The sequence below is a fragment of the Dermacentor variabilis genome, chromosome 5 (assembly GCF_050947875.1).
Source record: "Dermacentor variabilis isolate Ectoservices chromosome 5, ASM5094787v1, whole genome shotgun sequence".
Taxonomy (NCBI): domain Eukaryota; kingdom Metazoa; phylum Arthropoda; class Arachnida; order Ixodida; family Ixodidae; genus Dermacentor; species Dermacentor variabilis.
In genome coordinates, this window is record NC_134572.1 from 68,128,178 (window position 1) to 68,142,373 (window position 14,196).

Sequence of the window (14,196 nt, forward strand, 5' to 3'; positions counted from 1 at the left end):
ATTTTCTGCATACAGTAACTGAATACGCATTTAATATGCATTGGGCCTTTCCGACAGCCTACAGCCCCAGTGCAAAGAAAAAGCAAGCACCAAGGCACGAACACATTAATGTGCACTTCAGTAAACTGAATTATCAGCTGCTTTCTGCAAGCAGTCATTGATACTGCTGCCAGCCATGAAGGTCCACACACATATCAAAAGTCACAACGCAATGCTAATGTTGTAACCCTATTCATCTGTTTAAGCCTGGTCTTCTATGTTAATTACCATTACACACCAAGTAAAAAACTTGCAATTTTTTACTGACGACCTAACCTTTCCTTCTTTTGTCGCACAATGCACATTCATTTGGTTTCGACACAAATGCTAGACAGCTTCTTCAAGGTGTTCAACAATGAATGTATTTTCCACAAACATACATAGAGACATGAACTACATTCACACTACAGGAAAAAGGGAATGAAAAATTCATTATTTCAGACTTAGGGTCAGCAACAAAACACACCACAATTCTGACTGCAAAAGAGCGCTGACACACCTGCAGCTGCACGTAAAGCACAGTAACAATGTTTGCTTGTAATGCCAATAGAAAATGTGAACGCGCAAGTGGCACCACCATAAACATGTGAAATTTTGGTTTACACAGTACAAAGCGTAATAATGGAACTACAGCTAATACAAAAGAGCATCCAGCACTGGATGCTCTTTACCCCTTCATTATCACTCCTTCAATTGATGCCGAAGCAATCGCTTTACTTGTGCCATGAACCACATTACTGGAAGGGGTAGCTGGCTTCGTACTAGAATTCCAACGGGTAACAGGTCTTGCAGGGTGCCTTTAACTTGACACATCCATGCCCTGCTCCCCCACCTCTCGTACCACTAATGAGAATTTAAGTAACCGTCTCTACTATGGCAGAGACAGCGGTTCACAATTTTACTCACCAGAGAATACAATGACAACTACGTTTTAAAGTGATGAACATGCAAAACAACAAACTGCACAGCAGAAAGTTTGACTCATCAGCAATCGATATACGATACTTATGCCAGTTGTCAAAAGGCAGCTGTGAACCGGGTGCCTTCGTTGTTTAATAATGTGTTAACAAAGAGAATGCTCATATGCACACCCCACATTCTTGAATGGAATTTCCAGGGGTTACATCAATTTTCTACCCTGTTCCGTTTAAAAAATCAGAAAACTTAAGCATTCCTTCCAACTCGGAACTTACTCACAACAAAGGTATTTACACCTCCAAACAGCACCCAATGGCTTCAACTATGGAAAACTCTTGCAATACTATGGACAACACTTCGTTGACTAATTAACATCTAAGGAAGCAAACAGCTGCTTTCTTGAGGGGGATGCAGAGGACAACGGCTGAGCTGAAAGCCACTCCGGGAAAAACGGCTACACTGCCTACCACTTATGCTACGTGAGCCTAATGCCTGCTGTTGCAACGGAAATACATATGCCATTCATCTCAGCCATGGAGGTCAAGCCAGCCATGCCAACAAAGCAACTGCTCACCTCTTTCATTGTGTTTAAATGTCACAATGAGTGCCCACACTCTATGTAAGAGCATGCATAGAACTTGAACCTTCTATGCCTTATGCTATGCTTTCTATTCAAGAAAAAGCTCCTCAAATCAACCTTGAAATTTAAAAGTACATTTGAATGGAGCAGGAGATGCAGCAGACAGCATACAAGCATTTCAGACATGCCAAGGATACAAACAAATGAAATCTTTATTAAATACAGTAGACTTCGGTTAACTTGACTGCGGTTAATTTGATTTTTCAGTTAATTTGACGCCAAGTGAAGGTCCTGGCCAGCGCCCATGCATTTCTATGGGCTTAAACTTCCATTAATTTGATCCTGAAATCAACCTTTGCCAAATAATTAGAACTTGACCAGTCAGCTCGCACGCACCCTACCCTTGTGGTAGCCCCAACAGCAACTCATTTAGTTTCCACATCTATCTCGGCAGAGCTTAGCAGACAGTGAATTCATTGAACATACGTAATCTCCCATCAAAAACACCTATTTTCGGCTTGCCCTAGAAATATTTTCAAGCAATAACCATAGCTCACATTGGACTATTACTACATTTACTCAATTCTAATGCACTATTGTTTTTTCTACATGTTATTTAATTCGACTGGCTGCATAAGTGGCTCAATTTAGCCGGGCTGTCAGGATTGAATTAGCGAAAAGTTGAATGCATAAGTGCACTATCATGCGAGATGTTTTATTGTGAGCCATAGAGCAATGACTGATCGATTCATTGATATTTGATGTTTAAGGTCCCAAAGAATAACTGAAGCTGTGAGACATGCCATAGTGGAAGGCTCCAGGTTGATTCTGACCACCCGCATTTTTTTCTGTGTGCCATGGCCAACTATGGCAACCAATGCACACCCCTCGGCCGTTCCTGTGATATTTTGCAAAGGTGAGGCATCTGTAGATTGGTTGTATGATCTACTCTTAAGTTATTTGAAATAAAATTTCATGCTAGGTTTTGTTTTCATACAACAACGCCATGACAAATCTTACTGACTGTTGGTGTTGCTTGTGTCTCATTTTCTGACATGGTGGACTGGTGCAAATAGCCTGCGCAGTTTTTTAACAAAGCAGAAATTTAAGAACTTCTTATGAACTCTGATTCAGAGGACTTAATTTTGAATACGTGTCTTCAAAGGGCACTGACAGCAATGAAGAAGACACATTGCCTGAGGAACACTAATTATTCTAATTAAAATAATTAGGATGTCAGTTCTTGTCTGAACTTTCAGATGAAAAAATCTAAAAAAATGTTCAGCAATGTATTGCCAATAAATAGCATTTAAATTTAAACATTGCTCATGAGCTAGTTACAATGTTAAATTGCTGCACTTTGGAGGCACCCAAAGGCTTAACACGAACCTAAATCCAAGTACACAAGCATTTTTACATTTTTCCTTAAAATATGAATGCGGGGGTGCATGCTGGATGGTGTTAGGAATGAAACTGTCTAGAGTTCTTTGACAAAACAGTATTCAGACACAAACCATTCTGCTAGCTCAATTTGCCACAGCTCTAAGGACAGAAAGCTCTGAAGGCATTATGACACAATCTGACTATGAAAGGAGCCCACTTGGGGTACGAGTGCATCAGTGGGACGACACCTTGCCAGCTGCAGCTCATGGGCTTATGCTTCACGGCAGTTTTCCTACAAAACAGCAAGGTTTCACTGCTGCCGAACAAATATGTCAGAGCGATATTGTTGCCACTGCCACCCCCAAGCAAAGCACAAACCAGTGCCTCCCGTGGGTGTCTCCATAACAACGCACATTATTCTCACCATGCTTCACACCATCCTCCCGCCAGTCTTCAGGTTCACGGTAAACTTAGAGTGCTTTCTGCAGCAAGTTCCGTTGTACCCTTTCCTACACGGTAACATGCTACTGAATTGGCAGGATAAAGATAAAGAAACAAACCAGTGAGAACTCATTGTCGGTAATGTCTTGTGCGTGCAAGTGACCCGAGACCACTCAAGGTAACTCTGCTCACGACTCCAACGCCGTCAAAATGAAGGTAAGTGTTGCCAGCGCCACTACTTGCTGCACTACGACGCAGGCGCCAACACGCAGCACGTCGTTGTGGGAAGCTTGCTGCTAGTTTGTTACAGCCATTACAAAGTCTTGTGATCATTCATGTGTGTCACAGTCTTGGTTACATGGATGCATCTAGCGCTGTTTTTGAACTACAACACCACCTCCCACAACCACACACCAAAGCTCCTCGTCACCTGTATTCACAGCACTTTCCTTTAGTGCTGAATGCATGCTGCAGGTGGTGCGCTTGGAGTGTCAGCAGTGCAAAGGCCAGACAAACTGAAATGAGCCTGTCCCTGTTGCCATATTCAGAATAGGCGTCAATGCTCATAATCTACATACTGTTGTTTCCCCGACAGTTCGAACCATCCAATGTTAGTGGCTACATGTGCAAAATAGTAAGCTAAATTAATCAAGCATAAGTGCTCTAGCCTGTTTGGGCTCATTTTCATGACATTTTCGAAGTTACAAGCACGGACATACATCACCAATCTTATGATTTTTAATTATCTTGTTCAGTGCAGAGAACACAGCTGCACACTGACAGGTAGCTACAAATGCTTCAAGCATCTCGCTCACCATTTCTATGAACAACACTTGTTAATTGTGTGCAATTGGAGCAGTCTATGCCTATCTCCTTCAAACTGTTCTAACGACTCCTTGGAGCCCTTGGGCTACGCTTCAAAGGGCTTTGCTATGCATGATTAGCAAGAGAGATGAAGAGCGTGTGCGTTATTGGCTGCCGAGGGCTAGTATACACGACAAGCATACAAGATGAAAGAAAACCATTGCAGTAGCTCAACGGCAACAGCATTCCACTGCTGAGCATGAGGTTCCATCTACGATTCCTTGTACAAAAGGGGCAGACTACAACAATGGGCAACAATGAAAACAAAATGTTTTGAATGTAATTATTCTGCAGCCTTCCACTTTGGCTTCCCTCACAGCAAGTGTGTTATCGATCGATCAATCAATCAATCAATCAATCAATTCCAAGAGAGAAAAGCAAACGAAGGAGGAAAGTTTGCATGATCAGCGCAGCATATGGAGCAGTAATGAATGGTGAGCCACCATGATACACAAGTCAAGCATACACAGCTGAAGCAAGCATCATAGCAGCAAAATCTCCTTGGAAGAGAACACAACGTGTAGAAAAGCTGTGCACGTGCAGCTGTAATACCTTTGCTCACGGATGATTTAGTGAAGCTGCTGCAAAAACATGGGGTTCAGACTATAGGACCAGGCTGTACTGTGACAATTCAAAAGGCGCAGCGCGAATTGGACGGATACAAAGAAACACAAACCACATCACAAGCACTGACAAACAACTGGTTTTAATTGCACTGAAGCCGGCCTATTTATGTGCAAAGGCTTGCCATGTAACATCACAGTTAACACAGATATGGTTGCACATGATCAACTAAAAACAAAATACCGCAAACGATTAAAAAGAACAAGATATGTCTATCAAACTTAGTTTACTATCGCCACGTGCCTCAATGCTTAAGGCTAAGGCAAAGTCACTATGCAGAAAAAATAGTAATGAAAACAAACATGCACACAGAACAAGGTATCCACACACTTGGCTTGAGTAAACGTCTGTGACACAAATGTAAAAAGAAAATGTTAAAAGGTGGTGAAACGTTTAACGCCTCAACAAAACCTTTAAGAAACTCTATCTCCGCGTCACTAAAAAAATGGATGGCTTGCTCACACAGTTGTCCACCGATCTTTCAATAAAAAAACGCTTCTACGATTTCACGCTTGGTCCTGTTGCTTGCTTTCCTCAGAAACTTGATGTCTTGAAATCTTCGCTTAAAGCTGCACAGCTTGCAATGCTCAACCAGAAAGCCACCGTCTTATTACGTACATTAAGATTATGCTACCTAGCCCGCTCGTTCAAACATCTCCCCTTTTGGCCTGCATACCGGCAACCACAACCCAAAAGAATTTCGTAAACATTTGCCACACAGTCTGTCAATTTATTTCTGTGCCGAGTATTGCATTGTGGCAACTTCTCTTTGTTTGTCATTGCACAAATTTTTGACAACTTACACGGTGCAGAAAACACGATCGGAACATCATGCTTGAAGCAATCTTCTTGATGCTGTGTAACAGTTAATGAATGTAAAATATCACCTGTACCGGCCTTTTTTGCTTACCAGGCTTACTTTTAGGATCAGGGTTCTTAATTTTTCGAAGTAATGCTTCTGAAACCGCAGTAATAAAAATATCCGGCTTTCAGCCGTGCTTTCAGCTGCTGCTGCTGCTGTTTTGCACCCCCAACCCCACCTCCGTCACAGACACCTGCTCAAGCCAAGTGTGTGGATACCTTGTTCTGTGCACATGTTTCTTGTTTTCATTATTATTTTTTCTGCATAGTGACTTCACCTTCGCCTTAAGTGAAGAGACATGTGGTAATACTAAACTACGAACATATCTTGTTCTTTTTAATTGTTTGAGGTTGATCATGTGTGATCATATCTATGTTAACTGTGCTGTTACATGGCAAGCCTTTGCGCATAAATACGCCTGTTTCAATACAAATAAAACCAGTTGTTAGTCAGCGCTTGCGATGTGGTTAATAGAGAGTTTTAGAATAGGGGTCCCTATAGTTTGGGGCCCCAAAGAGCTTTGTGGGTGTTAGTGTTGGGGCACACAGGAGTGAAGAGTTTTAGAAGAGGGTTTTACGTTTGCGGATAGCATCTTGTGCTGACAGCGCCACTACGGTGTCAAGGAAAAGCTGTTAGAAATAATTAAACAAAATATACCACTTTATGATAGGAATAGGAATTTTGACTTGCATGTATTTACGTTTAATTACAATATATAGGTTATTCTGTTAGCAGCAAACAAGTAGTTGCGCTTAATTTTGAGCAAGCCAACTTTACGTGGCTTCACCAGCCAAGCTTAGCCGTGTTAGGCCTACGAAGCATAAAATCCACAATCGAATTCCGAATCAGCGGCCTCTAATGAATCAATCTTCATAACACACGCCAGTTGAGAGAAAGCGATAACTGCAGTCGCTTCTCCTAGCTTGCGAACTTCACACGTTACCACGAATCGAACCCAGTTTATTGCTACATTAGAGCCGTCGCTTCGATGAGTGCTGCCATGTTTGCTGACGCAAAGCTTTTGGGGCGCTATTTGGGCTCCCGCTAAATCGGTGAAATAGCGTTCCCAACGCAAAACCCAAACGCAGTTTGCGTCTCGCGCATGTGCAGTGGCTTCGACACTATTTCTTTGGGGCTCAAAAACATTTGGGGCCCCTATTCTAAAACTCTGTTTCTTTCTCTCTGTCCCAGTCACGCTGTGCCTTTTGAATAGCTATGAGCCAACTCGCCCAAATCAAAGCTTCAGTACAGTCACAAGTAATTTTGTGTAATGTGCAATGTTTTAAGCAAGTGCGGGGAGAGCTGCATGCATCGGAGAACGCTCCGACCAATGATTTCAGCTGCACAGAAATATCCCTTGCTCCATCAAAGAGGACAACAGAGCAGAATGTACACAAACCTGCTTTTGCTAAATCTCTTGTTTTCACCTCACCAAAATGCCAGCCATAGGATGCAGCTTACAAACAATTCTTTAAATATCAATAAAATACCAACAGTGTGCAAGGTGCCATGTCATTCTCCCTAGTAGACATGCTCTTATGCAAGACTCATGCAATGGCTTTCCATACTAAGTTTAGGTTTGGACCACCATTGAGAGTTATTTGAAGAGGATAAAGATACAATTTTATTCAAATTTTATAAAACCTTGCAAAGCACCGGCTAATTCAATCAATCGGTAATCCAGGCTATTCTTGCATGCCCTGGCAAATTAAGAGTTAGTGAGCTATGAGGGACACTGCAGTGTAGGGCTTCAAACTAATTCTGACCACCTGAGGTTCCTTAATGCACACCTCTGCAAAATTGTTTGTGCACATCACCTCTGTTGAAAGGTAGCCACTGTGGCTGGGAGATGCACCCATGACCCCCGTGCTCAAGAGCAGATTGCCACAGCCAGTGAGCCATGGCAGGTGGCATACCAAAATGTGTGATGATAACAGTGAAGCAAATGAAGCAGAGCCACAAAACACTGCTCAAAATGAGGTATTTGTCTCATCACCTTTGAATTAATACATACTCCATGTGACAATCGGCTGGTTAAGAGCAAATGCAAATCCATGATTCATTACAGTCCACTCGCCGGTTGTTGCCAACATATACCTAAAAGATTAATGGGTTTAACGCCACGGAGCAACACTATGACTATGACAGACGCTGTAATGGAGGGCGTTTGATTCATTCTGACCATCTATTTAACATGTGCTTAAAGCTTAGTGCATAATGTTATCACAGTTTATTCTCATCAGAATGCAGCCAGGTATTGAACCCACGACCTCATGCTGAACAACAGAATGCCACATCTTATCAGCCACCACAGCAGGTAGGGCATCAACGACAGTGCTGCTAAACATGGAAAAGGTACCACTCTCGCTGCACAGTGGAGTCTTGGAAGGTTGCATGGTAGTGGGTGACCCCTAACCATCGGGCCAGCTTCATCCATGAATAACAGTGCTACAATGGTAGGGGTTCGTCCCATGTCTGACCTGTGGGGCTTCCCTGCCAGCTGTGCGACTGACCCAACAATGTGGATGTGCCAGGCCTGTGGCCCCCATTGTGGTCTCACACAGCTCTAGAAAATGACGAGTCCCACATTCGTGATGACGATGGCTTATTGGGTAACAGCAAGTGCAAGACTGATTGCCCATCCGAGATGAGATGGCTCGGGTGGGTTTGACTGAAGGTGCAATGTGGTGAAGGACGAAGCTTAACCTACACCGCAGTCACTCTTCGCCAGTGCTTACGTGTCCCGAGCTTAAAGATACTTTTTCTTTCGGTACAGCAACATGAAGTCACTGAACAGAGTCTTACTGCTGCCACTTGCTTCACTGTACACCAATTGCAGTACTCATTTTCATACAGAATATTTTTCCTTTTCTGTCATTGTTCAGTTACACACACAAACAAGAACCAGTCTGAACTGCTGCTATTTCACTCCAGAACTAATCCGGACACAAAAATTTCCTGTGAACCGTAACAAAAAGCATTTCAATTTAACACCCGGTTTCCAAAACACACTTGTCGTCACAAAGCAAGTGAGAACTAAATGTATAACCACCAAGGGAACAACCAAAATTTCAACATGAAGCAACATAAATGACAATCCACTGCCTACAGAACGATGCAGGCATGTTCAAATGAAGCCCTCAACGTGAGAACTGGTTTATTTGCCCTATTTGTTTTAATCCTTAAGCAGTCTCATCTACTAATGTGCTACTTACCGAAGGTTTCGCTTGCCACAATGTTCAGTGCTCACACGTGACAAGCTACTGCACAACTACCAAAAACCAACACCTTAGTTACCACAAAAATGTTTGAGCAAATGTTCGTCACCAAGAAGCAGTGCCTGAGGGCCCTACCAGACCATCAGTTAGCCACTGCAGTGGAAATGGGCCTCACCTCTTTTTATTCCATTTAGAGGCGGAACCCTCCGTTCCCTCTGCTTCCTTGGCGACTCTGCAATCTCTTCTGCTCCAACATCTGGCGTCACCTCAGACACAACACTTTCCTCTGCACTCTCCTCGAGTGGCTGCCTCAACTTCTTAAGCGTCCGCTGGCTAAGCCGTAGCCGTGCTTTCCGAAGCACCACATTCCGGCGCGGGCCACTGCCGCCCGAGCCCAGGCGATTCTCCCATTGTGACTTGAGTAGCCTCGCAATCTTGGCAGCCACCTTGTCCTCCAGGGGCGCCGTGCCCGGCGGAGAGTTGGGAACCTCTGCTGATGGGCCGTCCTCCCGCGTCGCCATGATCTCGGCATAACGCGACACCATATCCCGCTTGATGGACTCCCTAGTCGAGTCAGCCGAGGAGGTGGTCTGCGATCCCCTTCGACTGCCCTTGAAAGCAAATGGTGAACCAAGATTGGCCTCCGACAGCCGAAGCTGCACCTTGAGGGATGGCTTCCACGGACGTTTGCCTTGCAACACGAGGGGCTGCTCAAACAGGCCCACACGCTCCAAAGCACTGTCTCCCTCCGCTGCACTTTGGTCTGTCTCCAGGTGGCAGCTAGAGTCATCCATCCTGCCAGCAGTGTGCTCGCCACTGCTTCCTTCCTCCTGCAAAGTGACTTGGCTGGTGCCATCATCACTACCTTCCACTGCACCTCCTTCCGGAAGAGCCGGTAGCTGCACCACAATGCCCTTCTTCTTCTGTACATGTAGCTGCTGTGGCACATCTTCCTCACTGTCCTCTAGGTACCGCTTGCGGGGGATGATCCGTCTCGACGAGCGCGCACTCACAGCCGGCAGCTGAAAGCAGCCGTTCCGCGTGGTCAAGGCACCATTGCGGCTCTCTGCGCTCTCCTTCTTTGGTGGGGCTTTGTTACGGCCCCGTTTGGCACGATCTAAAAGGCGCTGCGCCGCATGACGGCCGGATACTCTTCTCCGTTCCCTGTTGTCGTGAGGCTCTGGCAATTTGTCAGGAGCTGGACGTCTGCTCTGTTTAGCGGGCACTGCTTCATGTGGTCGGTCGGCTGTCTGGTTACCACCACCTGGGTCTGGCAGCAGGTTGCTACGACCTGTGAGCTTGTCAGCTGGCTTGACAGGTATGACATCACTGATGACCTCATCCTTGTGGCACGGTTCTGAAGTGTCACCACTGAAATGTCTTAACTTCTGGATGGCTTTCCGGACGTCCCTGGGCGAGAATCCCTCGAACTCCTCTTCCTGCAACAAAGGTAAAAATGAAAGCTTTAAACGTGAATTGAACAGTTTTCATGCCATATCTTGTAGATATGGCACGAAACAGATCTATCTTGTAGACAGATCTGTACAGCATGTTAACAACAGCAATGAATTAGAGAGCTGTCTCAGCGCTGGACACTCTATATGTAATCTTGGCAAAGCAAGAGCACAAACATTGCATTGGATAACTTTTAGGCTCTGCAGTGTTGATGAAGTTTAGCTTGTACTTCGATCCTCGATTATCTCTTCATTCATTTAGCATTCTCTTAGACTACCCCGAACGTAATGTGTTTATGTCTACTGTGACATAACACAGAACACCAATGCTCTGAAGTAAATCACAATGAAACCTTGGTCAGGGAGAAATAAAGTAATGTGAAGCAGTTTCTAGGCATATGAATGCTAATAAGCAAGGTTTGGATAAAATATCTTGATCTTAGAAAGTAATCGAATGCAATACAATGCAACCTGGGGCACAAAGGAGCATGCAATCGAGCATTATACACATATAACAATGCCTGTGGCTGAGATACTCCAGCAAAAAACGTCCATCAGGGTTTCAAGGTACAACAACCTACGTTATAAATATCCCAATACAGCAAACAAGCCAATGACAGTGACGTGTAAACAAGGTCTGTTCAAGTAGAATTTGAAGCGGACTGCTATTCAAAGGTAAGGTGAAACTATAGAGAGGCCATATCGAATATTAAATATTACATTTGATTATTCTAACTAGTTTTTAATAGAACGTTGGTGAGAACAACAAAGCAATGCTGCCAAGTAATAGCAATCAAACACCCTACACACGACGTGCAATAAAATAAAATTTATGTAAACTGTCATCCCATTGCACAAGCTATAGCAACGCGAAGCATCGATTTGAACCCCGAGATACTCGATTACATATAGTCGAAGCTACAAGATAGACAGGTAAAACTATTACGATTCGAAATCAGCTGCAGTTGTATGTCAAAACCGATCAATGTAACGCACAACGAACTAAAATACGCAGCACGCTGGGAATCGTAAATCAAGCACAGATCAAAACAAGCGACGGAGACCACGTAGACGCAATACAGCTATGCCAACGTTAACACCCGGAAAACGGTAAATCGAAAGTACGAGGACGAGCCGATCCTTAGAGGGTGCAGGCGAACTGCCGTCAAAACAAACACACCCACCGCGTAGAGCACATTTACGGGAGGAAAGAACGACAACCGAAGCACCCCCTTCAACTCGGTATTAAGCATCACATGTGTGACTTCCGGCCAGCGCTTGCGTGTTCCCACAGCAGCGCTAGCGGTGCGAATTCGAAAGCAACGCCGCGGCGCTTTTTTTACAAGCCGACGACATGGCAGCAAACAAGCTTATAACCACCCCCCTCCCCCCCCCCCCTTCTCGGCACCGCACAGCGTGTCGTCATGCACGCACGGTGGCCCGCACGATGCAACATAACACTCGTCCCCCATTTAGTAAACGACGGTAGCGGTCGCTGCACGCTGAGCAAATCAATCAATCAATCAAGCAAGCCAGAACAAGCTTAATGGCCATGTTTGAGCACGCAAGTTCAGCACACTTTAAAGAATAATCTATCAGATGCAAAGCGGTCACTAAAGTCCCTAGACTGCAACGCTTAAACCGATGTTTGTAGCAGTGACGCGGCTTTGTCACCGGATCGAAAAAAGAAAAGAAAGCACTCAAGATCACGCAACCAGTGCAACACAGTGGTGGCCGGTAACAACTACACAGTGTACGACAATCAGCGCCGCTCGTTAGGAAACTACAAAACTGTAATGCTGGTGAGGCAACGATCTAATAGGTTAAGTGAGCAATATCTGCGTCAGTGTTTGAAAACGGGGATGATCGCTGTCACAAAGATCGGCAGCCTGAATTCGTGACAGGCTCCCGCGCAAATAAACCGAACGTGAAAACGCAAAATGTCAGAGCGGAATGTGCGCGCCTGGACATTTTTGCCGAGGTAGCTCGCACTAGCCAGGATCACAAACATGCGGCAAGCGGTGACTTGAGTCCAAATGACATTCAGAAAGGATCGTACTTAACGCGGTCATAGAAAGGTTGTGCAAATAGCCGCGAACACAAGGGGGGAACGGCTAGGCACGCTAGCGGTACCCTGGCAACTCGGCACACCGATGTCGCCAAGCCGAGCACGTCTGGTTAGAAGTATTCAAACTTATCCGGCTCAAACACACGTCACATAGTATCATTACAAAGCACAAAAGTCGAGCACGACACGCGTGTATATGCCTTGTTCTGACACCCCGTGGCACAAAGTTAAAAAAAGTGCAAGTTTTGAAACAACGATGCGGCGACGCACGGTGTTGGCACGATCAGGCCTAGGCCTAAGGGCATGTTAAACTGTTTTTGGCGCGTAGGATGCCTGTAGAGCTAACAACAGGTGTCGACAGGCTGGACGAAGAGCCAAATATGAATCCAAAAGCTGAAATTAACTCTCACACCGTCGATAAAACATCGGAACCTTGCGTTATCATCCGACAGCAAAGCCACCTCAAATACGCAATGTGTCGTAAGGCAGCACCTACCTCATCCGACGCTCCAAACAGCTCATAAAAACAGTTATAACTCCTCTGAAGGTTTGACACAGCACTTAGCGTTGGGTCACACTGCAGACGACTCTTATTGTCTTCAAAGGTAACACCATTTCTTCCAATTCTCTGTCCAGGACATCCAGGGAAACGCAGTCGCGCCATTTTGGATGGTGCTATCTCACCCTCACACGGGTTTGCGCTTGAAAATGTAGTTCTAAATGTTTCAAGTTCGAGGCCGCTTTGGACACGCACGTAGAATCAAGATTAGCATTTTCACCACGTACAAATTATTTAAAATAAACTTTCTTCTCAATGTTTATATCTACTAAATACACTACAGCCGTCAAGTTATTTCTTTTTCTTCCTATGAGAACGTTGCTGTATCCCTGCGCGGCTTCGCGCCATATTCAATGTTATGGGAGTATTTTTATTTGCTTGCGGTACAACAACGGTGATGTTTTGACGCATATTGATCCTTCGATAACACAAACACACATGTAGTAACGCCAGCCACGAGTGTCCTGAATACATGGTCTAAATTAAAGCTTCTTTATTCAGTTGCGGAGCTCTTCAAAAACACGAATGCCAAAATAAGCTCAATCGGTGAACGCTTGCCAAATTCGTTTTGCATGGAAATTACAAAAAATGCTGCAGTAAAAAAAATGAAACACTGTTGATTCGTGTTTGAAGCACATATTTGTTATATAGATAATTTGCTTGAAATGCTAAGACTAGTTAGTAAATGCGAGTTTAATCCAATTTGACATGACAAACAATCAGCTCGCTTTCTAGAATGATGTACAAATTTTTTTGTGAGCTTACTGTCTTCTCAACCTCTGAGCATGCATTAATTGTGCAGTTTTGTACTTGTTGTCTTCTTACGTAAGTGTATTTAACAGACCTATTAGTTGTTGTAACTCTGTTGAGCGATAGCCAATTATCGATTGAGTATCGTCTGCTAGTGCGCCAACAAAACCAAAACTAAGATTTATTTCTTTATCTTGATTTCGCATCACTGTTGCCAACCTAGGCTGGAAGAATGCCATCCTTGTTTTTGTTATTATTATTCACTGGAGACGAATGTAAACTTCAATTGTTTTTATAGTGTGATGGTGGTCGTTCTGAGGAAGACGTAAACATTCCGAGTATTTGGTCATGTTGGCTAGTTGTTTTCTGATATGAAAAGCAACCAGTCATCACAAGAATTAATTTCGGTATCCGGAACAAGTGCGCTCCGTTTAAT

The 14,196-nt window shown here is 44.3% G+C and overlaps 1 protein-coding gene across 1 annotated transcript in view; it reads right to left on the reverse strand.

Annotated features, from left to right (window-relative positions):
• Positions 1-13,125, reverse strand: part of LOC142582747 (histone-lysine N-methyltransferase 2B-like) — a 98,114-nt gene extending 84,989 nt beyond the window's left edge. Inside the window, exons 1-2 of the mRNA XM_075692762.1 lie at positions 12,948-13,125; positions 9,105-10,368 (exon numbers count right to left, since the gene is read on the reverse strand). Coding sequence (XP_075548877.1) covers positions 9,105-10,368; positions 12,948-13,115 — 1,432 coding nt within the window. The 5' untranslated portion in view covers positions 13,116-13,125. The remainder of the gene's footprint in view (positions 1-9,104; positions 10,369-12,947) is intronic.
• Between the last annotated feature and the right edge of the window lie 1,071 nt (positions 13,126-14,196).